Source organism: Balearica regulorum, chromosome Z (assembly GCF_011004875.1).
Source record: "Balearica regulorum gibbericeps isolate bBalReg1 chromosome Z, bBalReg1.pri, whole genome shotgun sequence".
Lineage (NCBI taxonomy): Eukaryota > Metazoa > Chordata > Aves > Gruiformes > Gruidae > Balearica > Balearica regulorum.
Window position 1 is genome coordinate 73,122,698 of NC_046220.1, and position 19,485 is coordinate 73,142,182.

General features: G+C 37.4%; 1 protein-coding gene across 6 annotated transcripts in view; it reads right to left on the bottom strand.

Annotated features, from left to right (window-relative positions):
- Positions 1-12,457: 12,457 nt before the first annotated feature.
- The window catches only part of NIPBL (NIPBL cohesin loading factor), a 166,781-nt gene continuing 159,753 nt past the window's right edge, over positions 12,458-19,485 (bottom strand). For 5 of the 6 annotated variants that reach the window (XM_075740677.1, XM_075740680.1, XM_075740679.1 and 2 more), the window contains 7 exons: positions 19,084-19,191; positions 17,584-17,784; positions 17,013-17,159; positions 15,303-15,598; positions 14,815-14,989; positions 14,024-14,209; positions 12,458-13,463 (listed from right to left, as the gene is read on the bottom strand). In XM_075740677.1, coding sequence (XP_075596792.1) covers positions 13,098-13,463; positions 14,024-14,209; positions 14,815-14,989; positions 15,303-15,598; positions 17,013-17,159; positions 17,584-17,784; positions 19,084-19,191 — 1,479 coding nt within the window. In that variant the 3' untranslated portion in view covers positions 12,458-13,097. Of the gene's footprint in view, positions 13,464-13,982; positions 14,210-14,814; positions 14,990-15,302; positions 15,599-17,012; positions 17,160-17,583; positions 17,785-19,083; positions 19,192-19,485 lie in introns of all 6 variants that reach the window. The other variant, XM_075740676.1, reaches the window with a different exon arrangement.

A 19,485-nucleotide genomic window follows, 5' to 3' on the forward strand; every position in this document is an offset into this window, starting at 1 on the left:
TCTTCCCTAGATGAATTCAAGTCTTTAACGTGTAGTTTGCTTTCCATATGTCTTCAGGTCAGCAAGAACTAAATACAGTTGGTAAATGCAGACCAACAGTCTTAAACAAGAACTTCTGGGCCAGCTACTTTGCCCCTTTCAAATACATAAAAAATTTTATTCTATTTTAAGAGCACTGCACAACAGTTTTACCTTTGTATTTAATATTTAACATCATTACAGATGAAGCTATTTTTGTGACTTAACAATTGTGACAAGCTGATTTAATAAAAGTGAGTTCATTAGTTTCTGCTGTGAAGTGATTTTACACACAGAGCACTGTTATTCCTATGTACCACTGTGACTGTACATGTGTACAGGCATTGCCCTCATCATTTAAACCCAGCTTACTTGTATAATAGTTTAGAGAAATCTTAAAAGAGTTTGAGTGCTGATAGAAGGAGGTACAAACAGTTAGCAATAAATGAAATAATAATACAGACTTTAATTAGGAAAATTAGACAACAGTGTAAGACGCACACTTTCTGAGGTAAAGAAAAATATTGCTATCCATCTATATACTGCTGTTGTGTTAGAACTCTTGTAGCAGCTCCCTGATGCTTGTAGAAAAGTTTCCCATATGTTCAGTGAATATCAACTAGTTGTGGTAGCCTGAAGAGATGCAGCTGTGCTGATTCTTTCTCAACAGCAGTAGTTTTTATTTTTGTAGTGAAGAAAGTTGAAGTTTTCATGGAAGTCAAAATCATGTTAATTCCCAGTGGTTACCCAATACTGTAATAGTTTAAAAAAATATATAAAATTGCATGTTTCTGAGTGAAGCTGCAACTTGGCAAACATCAAGAAATACAGTTCAAAGAAAGCCTGCTATGGGATTACACACAAAACAGGATAGAAATGACAGTTTCTGTAGGCTCAGAGATCAAAACTGGCTGTGTATTTTTAGCAGTCCTCAGAATCTACATCAGCTTGTCCCACATGAGTGGCCAGAGTGCCAAACTCAGTACTGGGAGTGATCATCTCCCAGTGAACAGGGCAAGTACCTTCAAAGAGCCACCCCAAAGCATGAAACTGTGACTTCACTCACAGTTTCAGAACTGTCTCTCTCTAGAGGGGCAGCAAAGAAATCATCAGTAAGTACCTTGTGTTCCTGGTGGAAAGAAAAAAAAAAAAAGTGGAAAAAAAATCCTGGTTTAGCCAAGTATGAAAGTCTCCTTATGATCACAGGCAGCTCTGAGAAGGAAGAGACAGCAGTCAGGGACAAGACAGCAACTTAGAAACCTTGTCCTAAAAAGCTTGTGAAAACTGTATTATACTCAGCCTTTGCTTCAGTTAGAAACATAGAGCATCACAGTCATTAAATGTTAATGGACATGCTGTGATGCACAAACATTAAAAATAATAATTTTAAAAAAGCACTCTCCAGACAAGATTGGAGGTAACAAAAGTGGTAGTTGGCTAGCAGTTGAGTTATACAGGTTACCAAGATTGTATACCTGCTCCCCTAAAGCGGCTTTACTTGTTTGCAAACAAAACTTGTCTGTAAGGAATGCAGACCTTGACAGTAGATGTCTGACGAGGAGAACATTCAGGTAAGTTTAGGAGGGAAGAAATGCAGAAACAAGGCATAAGAATGCTGTTTTTATAAAAATGATGTTTGAAGGACCTTTAGAGTCTTTGCTCACATATTCCTTAGTACTGTTTGGAGTGGCTCAGCACTCAGGTATAAGTGAAAGTAAGGATTATTCCTTACTGAAGGGTTGTGGGAGTAAGATTATTTATCCACTTTCTGCAAGCAATGTATCTCCTGGGGCTAAAGGAAGGGAAAAAAAATGCAAATGAGCAGTTAATTTCATTTTAACAGTGGTGAAGGAAATCCTTTCTTCAAGTGCATGATCATCTGTAGTGTCCCAAACCACAAAAAAGAACAGAGCAGAGAGGCAGTTTGAAGACCTCTCAACAATGAGGTCAGTGCTAAACTTACTTTGCCTGAGATGTGACAGAAGCAGGTGCCTGGGCAGAGTTGAAGAATAGAGTCATAGAATGTTTTGGGTTAGAAGGGACCTGTAAAGGTCATCCAGTCCAAACCCCCTGCAATGAGCAGGGACATCTTCAACTAGATCAGGTTGCTCAGAGCCCTGTCCAACCTGGCCTTGAATGTTTCCAGGGACAGGGCATCCAGCCCCTCTGTGGGCAACCTGTTCCAGTATTTCACCACCCTCATTTAAAAAAAAAAAAAAAAAAAAAAAAAATCCTTCCTCACATCTAGTCTGAATCTACCCTCTTAGTTAGCATATCATAAAGTTAGCAATGTAGCTATAACTGGTGGGGTGGTGTGAGGAGCAGAAAAGGTCATGTTGCTGTATAAGCACTGCTCAGCAGTAACAAAAACATCTCTGCATTATCAACACCATTTTCAGCACAACTCCAAAGCACAGCCCCATACTAGCTACTGTGAAGAAAATTAACTCCATCCCAGGCAAATCCAGCACAAGTAGTCAACTCAATGTCCAGATGGAAATCAGTGATGAGTGATGTCCCTCAGGGGTCTGTATTGGGAGTAGTAGTGTTTAATATCTTCCTAAGTGACACAGTGGGATTGAGTGCACTCTCAGCAGGTTTGCAGATGACTCCAAGCTGAGTGCTGCGTTTGCCATGCCTGAGGGATGGGATGTCATTCAGAATGACCTGGACAAGCTTAAGAAGTGGGCCCATGTGAACCTCATGAGGTTCAACAAGGCCAAATGCAAGGTCCTGCACATGGGTCGGGGCAACCCTCAGCATCAATACAGGCCGGGGGATGAAGGGATTGAGAGCAGCCCCATGGAGAATGACTTGGGGGTACTGGTTGATGAGAAGCTCAACATGAGCCAGCAGTGTGTGCTTGCAGCCCAGAAAGCCAACCGTGTCCTGGGCTGCATCAAAAGAGGGGTGACCAGCAGGTCGAGGGAGGTGATCCTGCCCCTCTACTCTGCTCTGGTGAGACCCCAGCTGGAGTACTGCGTCCAGCTCTGGGGGCCCCAGTACAGGAGAGACATGGAGCTGGTGGAGAGAGTCCAGAGGAGGCCACAAAGCTGATCAGAGGGCTGGAGCACCTCCTTTGAGGACAGGCTGAGAGAGGTGGGGTTGGTCAGGCAGGACTTACCCTTGGTGAAGCCATGGTGGCAGTTTCTAATCACCTCCCTGTTCTCTATGTCCCCTAGCATAGCTTCTTGGAGGATCTATTCCATGATCTTCCCAGGCACAGAGGGGAGGTTGACAGGTCAGTAGTTTCCAGGGTCCTCCTTTATACCCTTTTCAAGTAGCAAGGGGTTCTGTTGTATCAAGAAAATAAACAGTCTTTTGTTAGCTCTAACCTAAAGTAAAAGGTTTTGCATATGCAATAGCTGATAATCACAACAATTTCAGGACTACTTTCTTAGAATGAAGGGCTGCAAATGGAAAGTCTTCCAGTTAAGCTAAAGGCAGTTTCAAACCCAATCACACTTTAACGAAGACTTCTCTATACATTGTGCTGTAACATGCCACAAGGTCTATGGCCAGACTTCTACTCACCAGGAAGACTCTGAGGTGAGGTGATTTCATACAACTCAGGCTTTGGATTGTAGTTTCTGTTATTTTTTACTTTCTTCAAAGTGATCTCACTATTGGAAAAAAATCAATAGATTCTCAAATTGGTTGCTTGTTTCACTAAGAAATGACATTAGTCCCCCTCCCCACAAATTACTCTGAAGATAAAACCAAAAGTTTTAATGCCCAGGAAATAGCAATCCTCCTCTCACAGCAGTTCTCCAGATAACAATGTATTTTTTCGTAGCCCATACTGGAAAAAAGCTGTAGATAAAAGGCTATGATAATTTTCCAGCTTCCCAAAGCTGTTTTCTTAACAGTAAACTGCCAGTGAAGGAGTTGAATCTCCCTCCCACTTCAGGGAGAAAACTGCCCAGTTTTTTACCTTCTGTAACAAAAGGCCCTTTCATGACTGAGATTTGATGAAAAAATATGTATGAATTTATCTCTTATGCTGTGAGGCACGTATCTCTTGCATATCCTTGATTTTGTGTTTTGTTTTCATAGTAGTGATGTTGTTTCTATTTTATTAATGCAAAACAATCCAATGTTGTGCTGTAGTGAACAGAAGCTCTTTTCTGCAAAATGTGGCTCACGCAATCTTCCCCAGCCATGAATTTCCACAGGTCACTGAGGAACTTTGAGAGAAGAAAAACATGTCTCAGTGATAAGTGGACAGAGAGGGGGATAAATCACAATCTCTGTTATTCTCTAACTAGACTAGAGCAGGTTTCTGTGAAGTCAAAATCTTGAAAAGTGTGGAAAGCTTCCCTCCGTTGACAGAAAAGGTTCCTTGCTTTAAAACACTTTATGTACTGGCTGATTTTGGCTCCTGGTCTAAGGAAGGTAGTATTTATTCTAACAATATTGGCATTCTCAAAATTGAGACATTCAGTGAAAACTCTTCAATGTCTCAAGAACTGCATCAGCAGCAAATAATAGTGTGATGAAGATGGGTGGTTTTTACTTAGAAAAGCAATATGCAGCCACCTCAGAGATGTTCTCTAACAAAAAAGTTTAGAATTGCCTTAAAATCCTTAGCTCCAGGTAGGTGGCTACAGTGGTCTTCCTGATGACTGAGATAAACTCTGTCATCATGAGAACAGATTTCAAGTCAACATGGACAGAGCAGAGTGATGCAAGTCCAAGGCATCCTTCTGAATCCAAGAGAAGCAGTTTTAACACATACAAACAGATTGGATACTGTTTTAGTTGAAGTATTTTGATGTTCTGTTGATCATTCTCCTCTGATGATGGGGAGGGAACAGTAGGTGATGATTTCACAGGAGGTAGGTCAGAAAGAATCATCCTGAAAAAAAAAAAAAAGATTCTAGTGTCTTAGGAGAAAACAATGCTCCTCTGCATTAAAAAATCCTTATCTGTAGAAATATTCTCTTGTGAACCAGTTAAAGTAATTCCTTTTATTTTTTTGGAGCAATGGTGATGTAAGTGGATTTCCCTGTAGTACCCACAAGCAAAGAGAGGTCCAGAATTAATAGGAACATAGCAGCATGCTGAGATGAATGGGAACACCTCTTTCTCCTCTGACTTACAGCAGGAAAACTAGCGAGTTAAGTTTTGGAAGATCTCTGAAAAGCTTGGCAGAGATGGCGTACTGGCTCTGACTACAAGATGAAAGCCAAACAGGTGCAAAGCCACCAACAGCAACAGTCCCATCCTCAGCGAGAGAAAGTATCCCACTGGTCCTACCAGAAAAATTAGCAGACATTGTCCATCTGTGAAAAAAGCAGAACATGCCACGTGGTAGCTTGCAATTGGCTGAGCCTTGGACTGACGGGCCAAATTCAGTTTTGCTGTTCTCTGTGAAGGTGGCATCCATCTGCTTTCCAAGTGTCTGCTGGAGAGAGATGCAGAGGGAGGGAGGGAAAAATTAATACCAGCACACAGTCCTCTATTAATGAGTAAACTTCTGATTTATCTATCTGCTTGTTAACCAAAAAGCTCTGCACAGAAGGCAGAGTATGTTATGGAACAGATCAGCTGCAGATGTATCAATTAGTTAAGAAAACACATATGGAAATACAGAGGAGGAAAATGTGGGAAGCAGAATATAAATGTATAATCTCATGCATACTGAGTTAGAATAACCTAATAGAAAAATAAGAAATGGAGGCAAAGTATTTTAAAAAGAAGGGTTGAATTTTTAGAACAGCTCAAGTGGGACAAGCTACAGCAATTTTCATCTTCCTAAAGCATAGTTTACACTTACTTGGAGTCCTGCATGAAGAAATCTAAATTTCCTTTAGCAGTCTAGTAGTGAGACATTTCCATCTGGCTGAAAGATATCAAAGTTTCAGACCTTTAAGCGTAAGATTATTTTACTGGGTTAAATCATATATATAGACTTAGAAACTTGAATTTAGATATCCTTTTTATAAAAATGTTTGAAACAATTTTTTCTATGTTTTGTACTTCATTTTCACACATTTTGCCTCTTAATATATGTGTTTGTCCTTCTTTCTTTGGTAGCTTCAGTCAGAAAGCTTAAAACCCCCAAAACTAACGTCTTCCAGAAAAAAAAAGTTCCTCGAGGAAGTTTAAAATAAGAAAACCAAAACAAAACCAAAAGCAAACAAAAAATACCCCCACAAATGAAAACAAAACAACACCCACCACGAACCAAAAAAACCCAAGGAAATAAGAGAATTAAAATAGGAAGAGGAAAAAGACAAAGCTACAAAAGTAAGAAGATACTACTTTGACAATCTTTATTCTTTAATACGAAAGCTTGATTATTAAGGTACTTGGAGAATAATAAAGAAAATGGTATTTACCATTGGCTGCCTTTAGCTATACATCTTCAGCAGGGGTCTGTCTCTGTCAGAGCTCTGGCTGAGATATTTAAGCCAAGGGACTACTAAAGAGATGTCAAATTAGGTGAAAAGACAGCTTAAGATACACAGGGCTGGCATCTATGTTTTAATTCCAAAAATACTGCCTCAGTAAAGAAAGAGAAACATGTACATAAGCTAAGTTTGCACTACAATTTGTAGAATTTTGTAAGAAAAAGGAACAAATCTTCATCAATACCTACTACCCCCACAATAAATACAACCCTGAAACTTGCTTTTGAAATCATATTGCGCAGCTTTATGTAAGGCAGAAGTGGTAAGGCACCAATAGACCACTCTGATCCTCAACTGGAAGATTCTCAAACAAGCTAAAATAATGGAAGGGTTTTTCTGATGTATAAAGACACAACAAAGGCAAGAAGGAAGGCAAGTTCAGAAAGTACTCAAAGTTGAAAAGGGTATGATGAGAGAAATACATGCCTTGCGATGACCAACTATGCGCACCATCATAAAAACATTTAATGCATCATTTAAGGAAGTGGCCTGTTTGAGTGGGTTTCTCAGCCACCGTTTAAAATTGAAGGTAGGAAAAAATTCCACAAACCATGGGGCATCCAGTAGTCATCAGAGTTGCCCAAAGAGAAAACATGAGTGTGTAGAAGGCTGGACATGGTTGGTCTAGAAAGTTTGGTCTGGATGACTTGAAGGCTGAACACAGACTTAGTGACAAGTTCTGCCTCAATTATTTCACATGGATTTCAATATGAAGGGAAGGGAAGGGAAGGAATCCTCTCTCTCAAGTAGAGCAGTATTTTCAGTAGAAATTTTCTTTCTAGTTCAGAACATAATCCTCCCCCTTCTTTGGGGTGTTTTAGTTTTAAAATACCACTGAGACTTTGAGAACATAGGGACAGACACACTGGGGGAATAAATTATTTAAGGAATAAATTTCTGCCTTTTCAGAAATCTCTAACAACTGGACACAAGTTTCATCAAGACATCACAGATGCTGATTTTGACAAAATGAGTTCTAAAATAACTTTTTGTTAAAATTCTGAGTTTTCCAACCTGCTACTGAGTTGGTATTGAGAATTTTATACAATGTGTAACAGCTGTTGGATTTTTTTTATTTTTTTTTTTCCAGAAAACCCCTCTATGTGCATCATAATATTTTTTCAACCAGTACTTTTGGACAGCAAATAAAAAGAATTGATGAGGAGTGATCCAAATCACAGAGAACTTGGTATTACATGAATCTGACATGCAGATTTGTGTGTGAAGATGAAGCAGTACCACTCAGAACAGGACAGGAGATGTTCAAGGCTGACCTTGAATTTGAAAATCCATCTCCATAGAGGACTGTTCAGAATCAAAAAAGCTCTCATGAATCTGAAATGAATGGATTTTCTCAAGGACCCATTACACTTCGCCTGTGGTCACAGAGTACAATTCAGTCAAAGCAGAAGTACAAACCTGTGAATTTCTCCTCTGTGCAGGAATTTAAGTGCAGTTCAGGTTCTGTCTTGTTTCTGTACAAGCATAAACCCTAAGAAGAGAATTAAGCATGCAAAATAAGAGGCAGAAAGAAGGCTGTTGCCCAAAGAAAGCATAAGTCTGTGTGTGTCAAGTCAAAATGAGAAGCAGATGATCCCCTGTATGGTTTCTCAAAAATAATGTAGTGACAGACTTGGGCTGTTTCCAACAAATTCTGTAGCCCTCTATGATTAGGAAGAAAATTGCAAATAAGGGATAGGTAAATCCAGAGGCTATCTTGTGCGAAGGGGAAGGAGGAAGTGCATTGAAAATGAGCTGATTGACAAAATGCGTTGCTGGGGGAGTGAGGTGTACAGCCAAAGGTAGCAGTTGAAGCGATGCCCCATGCAACATGGTTTAGTGCTCGTTAAGTACAGCTTCCAAAAGACAGAGGCTACATTACAAACACAGAAGTAGTATTCTCATTAACAGCCAATCCCCTATGGAGGTGGAGGTGGAAATGAGCTAAATCACCATTCCAGCTTTTAGGAAGCAGGACACCGTTTTTCAAACCTTTCAGCACAGCTGCACCAAGTACAGTGATGGAGAAAAGTTCTCTCAAAAGTCAAAGCAAATTTCTTTAAATAGTCACCAAAATAATGAGAAATACCTGCCCCTCGATGTCACAAACTGTAACTGGGACAGCCAGTTATCTGGTGACGTACTTTTGCAGCTCCAGTGCAGTAGACTCCCTTGCCTGGACAGAGGATTGCTAAACCGCACGCTGCACGGTACAGCCACCACACTGGTGGTGGGCTACTGGAGCTAGTGCCATTCTGCGCAGGACCAACTCCCCTCCCACCCCTCGGTTCCCCCCACACCAAACTTCAGACTAAGGTTTTTTTTGAGGAGCATGTTTGGAGGAGACACTTCACAACCTGGGTAGCTGCAAGCAGTGTATGCAGTTGCATGTGTGCCAATGAAAAGTATTCCTTTCTAATACAGGGAACTCAAAAATTAAGTGGGAAACTGCACCTGAATCATGTAGAAACTAGAAATGATGTGGTTATGTCTGGTATGTCGAACATAGATGGGCAAGAATTCTCTCAGAATAATCCAAAAATGGATTCCCTGTATGCCATACAGGCGCCCCAGGCATAATTTGAGCATCGTGAGCACAGTGATAAAGGGATCAACGAAGTGTATGCGCATTCTAGGATAAAAACTGAAAAGTTCCATTTTGGAAGGGTCCAAACTGAACTCTTAAAACATTTATTTTACATAAATGAAATATGAAAATACTATGAATTTATTTGTATATAACAATAACACTTTAATATTTAGTCAAGGAACCATGAAATCTAAAAACTCACTACTTACATTAATAACTCACCCATTACAACTCAGCACTTTAAAGATAAGAAGACAAATTCTCTGAGGGAAACACGTGTATGATTACGGTGTGGCTCGTAGGTGAGTGGAAGCAAACGAGGATATAGATCGGACTTGTGCCTCGGGCTCTCGCTATCTCTAGGGCGCGAGACTTCAGGAGTGTCAGGCATGTAACAAAAGCATTAGGTGTTTGAATTCAACTCCATTACTGTCTGCGGCCGGGAGCTAAAACATGTTCGCTTTACAGTAAGGATCAGTTGAACTGGCCCATTCGTTACGCTGGAAGATTATTAACACCTGCATTTAGGCATATCATCCTGCTGTTTAACTAGCACCAGATGAGTCAGACTCGATTACAAACTTTTTTGTCATGAGCCACAAACACATTTAAGAACCACTTCAGTGCTACAAGGTATTTCAAGTTAATGTTTAGCACAACCTAGTTATTCCACAGTAACAATATTCTCACTAGTGACATCACAACAGCAAAACAAAGGCTAAAGTTTGACTCAAATTTTAAAATTTTAAATAGCTTTTTTAATGGCCACACCTTACTAAAATACTTAAGCTGAATGTTGCCCATGCCTACGTTTATACATGTTAGAGTTGTTAATATAAGCAATAAAGAACCTCAAAAAAATACAAAAGGGCATTACTGAATCATTTAAAAAAATACTTATTTATACTTAAAAGTTTTGTCAAAAACTATTGTGATCTTTTATAGCTGCAGATAATGAAAATAAGAATTATTCTGCAATTTTACAGTACTGAAGTGGAAGATCAAAAATAATAATTTCATTCTTATTTACCTAGACTGTGGAAGTGTCTGTATTTTCTTAAAAAGTACAATATGGCTAGGGTTAATTTTAAAAGCTTGACAATATCCCTTTGTTAGGTAAGCTACCGCAGCAAGTTTCCATGGACAGAACCTGTACTCAAAGGGAGAAAGCTGTAAGAATAAAAAAAAATCAATAATCATTATAGTTATGTATGTAAAAATCTATAGCCATACAGTGAAAAAATACTACAAAGCTATGTCAACACAAAGGAATAGAACTCTGTCACTGTATCAATTACTGCACCGCAGCACTTTTTAAAAAAAACCAAACAAAACAACCAACAAAAAACTTTTTTTTCCCCCCCCAATGCAGACAAATCCTTATCTTGGTATGTGCTGTTGCCAATAATGTGGTCCATGTTGGTAAAACTGCGACTGCTGCTCAGAGACCGAGCACTGCACCGATTACAGCTGCAACCTCGGGCTTTCTGCTTCATGCTGCTGAAAATCATCAGCCCGTGCCATGCACAGCTAACAGGAATTTGTTTCCCGAAAATGAGCACTATTGTCTTTCACAGCAAGCAATCTGAATGTTTATGATAGGCAAAACAAAACTAGGTATCACTTTGGGTGGTACAGAAGGGGAAAATTCATCTCTTAACTAGTGAAACTGTTATTCAATTTATTCAATAATCTGTAATTAATAAGTGTATATTATAGCCAACAGATTCCATCAAGGAGCATGTATGCCTCTTGGCATATCACACAATATAGTAATGGTCCAAATCCTCTCAACTAAAACAACTTTAGACTTCAGGTTTCTATTGTTTAATTGTAATTTCTTTCTGATAATTTTATTCCAATAAATACCAAGTAATTTGACATTTTTAAAAAAAAAAGCTCCTTTGCTATTTGGAAAGCCACTTGACCAAGAAGTAAATTGTTTATGAACAAGGAGATATTTGTTTTACCTACTAAAAATAAGATGCTTTAATATAAACAGCATTGGAAATGGCTAACAGACAACTTCATTTTAGACTGCATCTGCATGAAATTCTTGGGTTTATCATTTGGGAGTTTCCTTGTGAAGTATTTTCAACTCTTTCTAGTAGTAACATGTGACATGTCATACAACCCCTCTATTCTCAAAGTATGAATTTCTCACTATAAAACTGCTCCTGGCCCTGAGAAATACAGTATTTCATTGTTTGCTACAAAAATGTCCTGCTTCCAGAGCTGCAGGGGTGACTTCTGCTTTTCCTGCTTCTCCCTACTTTAACAATACCTATCTTAGCCCAAGAGGTGGCTTTTTGTACAGTGAAGAAAACACCATTAACAGTGAAAACAAAAAGGTGCTAAAATATTTCTGTTCAGAAAAATTCCAGTGGTGAAACAGCAAAAAGGCATTTCCCATAGGAACAACTACTAACTAGATTCTGAGGAGTTATTAATCAATTCAGTTTAATTTTCTTTTTGTACATAAGAATATTTTGGAATACTGTTACTATTCCTCACAAATTGAATCACGTATTAGAATTCTGCAAGCTAGTTTCATAAAAACAGCGTCCTATCATAAATTAAATTTGTAAAAGAAAAGAAACATAATAGAAAGGTTTACTTATTGAGGAACACCTGTTTTAGATAAATACATTTGAAAACACAGCAGGGTTTAATACTCCCCTAAGAAGTTTAGCTGTTTTATATTTTTTCTGTTTGCAAATCTGCTGATTTTATAACTCTCTAGGAAGACGAACTGCTTATGAAAGACTGTGGCAAGGTAGCTGAAGCAAATGCTTCTGAAAGCTTTCAATAGCATTCTTTCAATTTACAAAATGTGAAAACATCTTTCAATTAGTAAAAAAAATAGTCTAATATACAAACACTTTTTTAAAAAATTCATTTGTGAAGGAATGTAGCGTAATTACCCAGACTCATACCCATTCACTCCTCAGATACCAGTAGCTATCTCCTCTTGACACAAACCTCTCTACATTAACCCAGAGAAATGCATACATAACCAGTTAGCCCAAGCAGAATAGTCATTCATCTTTCCCCAGACTTAAGCTATCATAAATTACCATTTGGACAGCATTAGAAAGAAATTGAAGCATACAAGGAATAAACTATAGTTTCTTTTTATATCAAAATGTACTCTTGAAAATGTGTTTGGCACAGTGCTAAATCATATAGTTAATACTAAATATTGCAGGATACAATAAAACCCTGGAGTTAACTTGTGTTTACACCCTTTAAGGGATAAAAATAAAAAGATACCAATTATTCAGAAGTCAGCCTATACAAACTGTATAAACAATATTTTATGTCTTGTTTTGAAAACCACTGATATAGTAAATTTTACATAAAAGACTGCAAAATAATATAAATGGATTTAAACAGATCTTTACAATAAGAAATTCAAATGGAAACAGACAAGTAACAAAGAGAAGTAAAAAAATTTATTGCAGTATTCGTTCCACCAGATTTGCTGGGGATCCCTTTTCTTGTATTATTTCAGGGTGACCTAATACATCAAAATCTACATTTACAAAAACTCCTCCTGCAGATAGGTCATAGATACTGCATGCTTTTTTTTTTTCCTTTTTTTTGCTTTTTTTTTTCTTCAACAGAATAAATTATATATCCAGGAGATTCTGCCATTTTACAGCCTGGAAAAACAATGCTTCCCTGGAAACTGGGCTAAGCTAAAGAAAGCCATCCGCTGCTAGGTTAAACTCCAAGAACACTTTATTAAGAACATTAACAGACTAATTTCCAACATTCACTTGTTTATTTTTTTTTAAACAGAAAGTTTTTTTTTTTCAAGATATAAACAATTTTTTTGTTAAACTATAATACAGTGGGAGTAAAAATGAACTGAGAAGTTTCTGCTGCACAACAGCGAAGGAAGCTCCCACAAAAATGTTTACCAAACATTTCCTTCTTTTTTCCCGCGTCCCAGGTTCCATTCTTACTCTTCATTTAACTGATTTTTTTTTTTTTTTTGCCAGAAAGTTGGTATTTCAAGTTTTTCTGTTATTTCAATTCCTGTAAATTTGGCTGCATGTACAAATTCATTAGCTGGAAGTTCCATCCTTGGCGGCATACAGCGATCGTAAAGTCTGCACAACTTTATTAGTCAGCTTATTAGCACTCGTTAGAGCAATTTTTTTGTAAATAATGTCTGACTCTTTAATAGTGTCTACCCAAGGCACCAGTTTGCGGCCATCACGGCGCTTAGCCTCAGTCCAGGAGCCACTGTAGGAGCCTGCCATCCACTGAACACTGAAGCCATTGCTGGTTTTCTGTACTACTCTTGCAATTTGTGGTCGGTCTTTGTACTTTGGACAGCAAATAGCGATGACATCCATGACATCAACACTTTCATTCATCTGTGCTGCCAACTCCGTAGAGTCTGAATTTCGTTTTGACCTTCTCAATGACTAAAACATTGGGGGGAAAAAAGACCAAGTGTTACACAAAAGAACTTTAGTGAAATTATTGCTTTTATTGCTTTTAATCCCTTGACGCCGGGAGTTGGGATTTCCCGGCACACATTCCATTGCCGGCAATGAGACGCACCGCGACCGCCAGCGCCAAGGGGTTAACATATCCTTGTAAAACCACATACTCTTAATTTGTACCCGTGTCTTTATCTCTTATTGATATATAAAATTATATATACACATGAATCATAAAGCTACATAAAAACTTGGCAACAATAAAAAGGATAACACACAGTACATTCCAAAGTAAAATTAATAACTTTTTATACGGGATAAATCTCATTTTCTAGTTTTTTTTTTTTATTGTCTTTTCTGTTAAACTTTCTACAAAAGTTGTATAAACGGTTAAGTAGAGAATCTCTATCTACAAAATGCTTTCTTTCATGTGGATTACATTACTTGGTGTACATTTAATATAATAGACTGACATTTATAAGCACATAAAAATCATTTTACGTAATACGCTGCGAAATACGTTGACTCCTCCTCCGCCTCACCCCTGAAGTGCCTCCTCCTCTATCCTCCCCATCACTTTCATCGTCCTCTGTCTCAGCTGCATTGTTTTTAGGGCTGCCTCCTCCAAGCAGCGAGGTAATTGCTTTGTTCCGAGCATTTGTGCTAGCTGACACCTCTCCATCTTCTTCCTCTTCATCAGGATCCAAATGTTCCATAAGGAGCTTGAACTATCAAAAAACCAGATTAGTCTACATTGTAACTTTAAAAATATACATATATATCACATTACATGAAATAAAAAAAACAAATAGCAAGGTAAAGAAACAGGATAAAACAAATGACAGTCAACTTCAAACCTGAACAGCTTAATGTTTTGATCTACAAATTTTTTACTTTCCTCATTTTTTAGTAGATAGTAAAAGCTTTCTTTCCTGTGTTTCCAAAATTGCAAGTTTTCTCTAACTGATATTTAAAGATTGGGAAGTAAATACACTAGGATCTAGTCTCTTCTTCTGTGATGGAAACAGTCAGGGATAAAGTGAACAGGTTATATGGGAGAGGTATACAAGATGGATACAGAAATTAGAAAATACTCCATAAAGATGAATATCCTTTAGTTGAAATTAATCTTTGTTGTGTTTAAATTTACTCGACGTCTTTGAAACATAGCCCTGCTAAACATCCTGAAATGAAGTGGGGAGTTATCAGTATATCACATAAGACTACCAGGAACTTAACATTTTGAAATGTTCATCAGCATCTACTTTCAAGTTTATGCTGTGTTAGCTAGTTTGAAAGGATTTCACGTTCTCTGCAAAGCAACTTTACTTACATCTAAGTACTGTTTTACTATACTCCTCTTCACTTCTTCAGTGATCTTGGAATTAGCCATATCACTCCGCAGAAAATCCAGAGTTTGTTTTGGATGGAAATGCACTCCTGTCTTCCTGTTTATAGCTTTATCATAAACTTTTGCAGATTCAGATGGAGAGTATTTCTGAATTTTACTATTTAAAGAAAACAAAAGGGAAGAGCTTTTAATGAAAGTCCAAAGTAATTTCAACGAAAAGCTTTTAAAATCTTCAATACATTTTAATCATTCCATATACAATAGACATCCTGGTAAGAAATGAAATCATTGCTTTTTCTAAGCCAAAGTTTCATTACATTCAACTTAGCACATTTATGTTTTTTCTCTTACACAAATCCATTGCTAAACAATTAGTTACAATCAACTTTAAAAAAAAAAAACCTGCCAAACTTAATCCTTACAAAGAACTCACTAGATAACAAGATGGCCTATTATCTAAATATCCTTACCTATCAGAGAATCCACAGAGGTTCTTTAAATGCTGTTTCAGCATCAAAAGTAATAATATGCCTTGGGAGACATTTGCAAATTCAATTAAAGGAGCTGAATTCTCCGGTAAACATTTCATCACAGCATTTATATCATTTTCTTCATCAGAATCTGAATCAGAGTCTACTCGTTTCCGTAACCTCCGAGGCTTAGAAGCTTCCTCCTCACTTTCGCTCTCACTACCACTGTTACTGTCACTCTCAGTTTCCTCATCTGATGAAGGTTTTCTTTCCTTTTTTTTGTCTTTCACCATAGACTGTAAGACAGAGAAGTTAACACACATTCCAAAATTAGAGTAGGTAGCATCATATATGTTTCTAAAAATCTTTCCAAAATCATTACTGGCTTAAATTAGCAAGAATTCCCTGAACAATGTTACTAATTTATAACTTGATATTGAAAATTAAAATTATTTATGGCAAAAAGAGGCTGAAAAATTGGTCCAAAGCCCACATTTTTTTGCAAGGTGGGTACAGAAGGAACTGAAGCAACAAGTAGTCCATTGGCATGTTATTCTCAAAAGACTGCTCAAGTTTGTTAGCTATGACAGTAAAAAGCAGTAGAATGCCAAATACAATAAATTAGGAAGAAAAATCCACTTTTCTTTCACCTGAATATCATTTCTGTGTGCCACGTAGATTTCAAGATGTACTTTGGCACAGACTAGTCCAAACTGGTTTTAATCCTTGTCTCTTAGAATTCTATGACACTAATTACACTGCTGACCAGAGAAACCCTCCAGTAATCATACACAGTATTGATAATAATCAGTTGTACTACTTGCAGACCTACAGAATTTTTACAGGTGCATTATTATTGCACAGAGTATGAATTTTCTTAACACAGAACTTAAGATGTCCTAAGCAAGATCTTGTCCTTTCTGCGCTGGATGCTACACACTGGTCCCCAACCTGAAGAATTTACTGTCTCTTTCTAGCAGATTTAAAATCGACTTCAGTAGGGTGAGAATTCAAAGCAGTGTACTATCCAGATGCACTCTGACTTGTACTTACTAGTCAGATTGGACACTGTAGAAACAATTTTGCTTCCTGACAGTTGCTGCTTCTACTGTTAAAGTTGTCCAGGAAATGAGGCTGTAAGAAGCAGCGGCCTTTTTCTTACAGAGTCGTGTATTGCCATAAGAACAGATACTATACCATGATTCAGGTTCTTATATACTACCTTAAGAAAAGACATATTGTGCACTCTATTCTTGCAACAAACAATGTATTTAAAGTCTCTCAGGCAACACACATGCAATGCTATCAGCTACATGACAACAAAATGAACAGCCAACTGGATTTCATTATTGAAATTATACGAACGACCACAATAAACTAGTATTTCATGATGATTCTAGGTTCTCGTGCTTCCAGATAACATGCCATTAATTATTACTCAGCCATATCAAGGAATGATACAGATTTGATGTTAACATCTCAACATTCATCATTCTTTTTTAATAATTTAAGCAGCAATGTAAGGAAAGTTTTTAACTATTGTCTACCAGATGCAGGCCAGAGAGTTGCTTGTTTTTGAGCTACTGATTACAAAGTAATGCTACTGGTCCATATCATAAAAATGGTACTGTATGCAGTGAAACATCAACAAATTATAGAGAAGCTTATGTTGCCACCATAATAAATATACTAAAATGTAAATGCACATACCTCTTTAAATGACTGTAGTAGGTTGCTACCAGAAACTGATAGCGTAATGTCTATATGATGCATTATAAACAGTGGCTCTTCCTGCGTTTGGTAAGGAAAACAGGCTAGATTGTCTGCTATGTACAAGAGCATATTCACCTCTGTTTTCTGGAAGTTAAAAAAAAAAGCGCATATAAACACCCATACAAATATCTTAGATTTATACACTTATCCTGTGCTCCTAACAGTCCACAGCAAAAACATGATTGCAAATTTTATTCTATGTACCCCTCCAAACCCACTCTAAACAACATGTATATATGCAAAATTTAATCATACCTGAAGATACATTATTTCTGATCAGTCCAAACTGGGTATAGAAAGGTAAAGAATGATGCAGAAGTAACAAATGCATTCTATTGTATAGGTAATATTATACAGGCAAATACCTTGTATTACTAAGCAAAACAAAGTACATTAAAGAAATAAAGTTGTCAATAATTATGTTATAAAAATACATTGTAAAAGGAGAAATAAAGCTTGTAGTACTCTATTTTCATTTCTTTTTAAGTGAAGGAAATGTGATACTTACTGCAGTATCATCAAAAAGGTTGAGTAAAGAAATTAGAAACGCTCGTCTGTGTTGACGGTTGCCTCGGATCATGGAGTATAGGTGTGAACACAATGCACTGGATGATTCATCGTGTCTAAAGCCTCTTACAGGATCTTTTGGGCAGGTATTAATCGCCTGTTGTACCTGGTAAGACATCTTCATACCAGCCACTGCTTTCATCTGAAATGGAAATGTATTTATTTTTATTTAAACCATGGCTTTCAAAGCAGTAAAACTTACTGCCTTTAAGTGGATGCTCATCTGAAGTTTAAAACACGCACTGAGGCGATACTGCCTTTTGAGTTGGCAAACATTAAAACAGAACTTGTGTCGGAGATCAGAACGTGGTGTGAACTGTTTTCATTGCAAATTTTGTTAGAAATATACAGCTAATCTGTTTACCCACTACAGCCAGGTATTCCAATTTAAACAATTTTCAAAAATACTTAAATGTTCTCATACATGAACAGAATATTTTACCAAATGTGTATGCTTGATGTCACTTTAGTGAAACCAACAACTGAGTCCATACTAGTACAATAGGCCTAACAGGCCTAAAAATGAGATGGGGTTTGCATATATCCTGTGCTTTCCAGCTGATTTTACTTATTTCAAGGCTCCTGCTCTAGTTTCAGAACAAACTGAATCTCTAGTTAGGCTGCATATCCAACTCTCCTCATATTATCTTGGCTGCTGTTCAGCAAAGCTGTCTCTTCATCTCTACATTGTCTTAAGTCCCAGCTGCTCACATAGCAGATTTCATCTGCTAGTCTTCACCTACTGGATCAGGTATCTGTCTGGATGCCATCAACAGTGCAATGCTCCAGGTGCAGTGGAATACAAGCAGATATGAGAAGCCCAACAATGTAGTACACACACTGAACATAGACTGGGGCCTCCTGAAATAAGTAGAGGGTGCTGCAGCGCAGTTTCAGATCTTAGGCAGAATTATTTGCACTATGCCACAACTCTACAAGTCCTCAGTTAGCCCTCAGATTTTCCTTTCAGCAAGATCTCTCAGATCTATACAGCTTCCTATGATCCTTCTACTTAGATTACAATTTATAAAGCCTTGATGCCTTAACGTTCTAATACGTATACTCTAAGGGCTTCCAGTTTTACAAAGTGTTCTCTTCCCTATTCCAGTGATACTGAAAAATCATTGCTAAATATTATGAAACAGGTGACCCTACCTCTTATCAAATAAATGCTCTTAAGTACTAATCAGTGATGAAAATATTACTGTGAACTATAAATTGAATGAAATTTTGAACTGGAAGAGACACTTCAAATCATTATATACTTTCTATTTCTAAGAACAGATATCTCCAAAGAGGGAAAAATATCAAGATTATCTTTACAACTGCTTACAGTCATTTGTTACTTCATATTCTTTTTCTGCAGCCAAGGCATATTCAGGTGTTAAACCACTAAAGAACATAACAGTATTTTGTAAAATGTTAAATTAGAATTACTTACGTGAATGAACCCAGCATATTTTTTGTCTATTTCCACCAACTGCTGGTCAGCTTTATTTCGCATAGAGGGCTCTGGATCTGTGCCCATAGCAATTAAGTATGGCACACACTTGAAAAACAAACAAAATTATTATTCAGAGTCATTGTACCTCCTCTTTCTCAGCCTTTGTTCCTCTACTACACGATTGTTCTTGTTACATTCAGACTACTGCAGAAACTAGAATAGGAAGCTCTATGCAAGTTACTACCTGGCTACTTTTTGCAAGCAAATAGTACAAAACACATGACACACCAGCATTACAAATGAGGTTTCAGGTAGTGTTTCCTTTCCTCTCAAACTCTGAAGTCAATTTACACTACAAAAAATGTCATTAAAAAAACCAACTACAACTTATGACTGAAC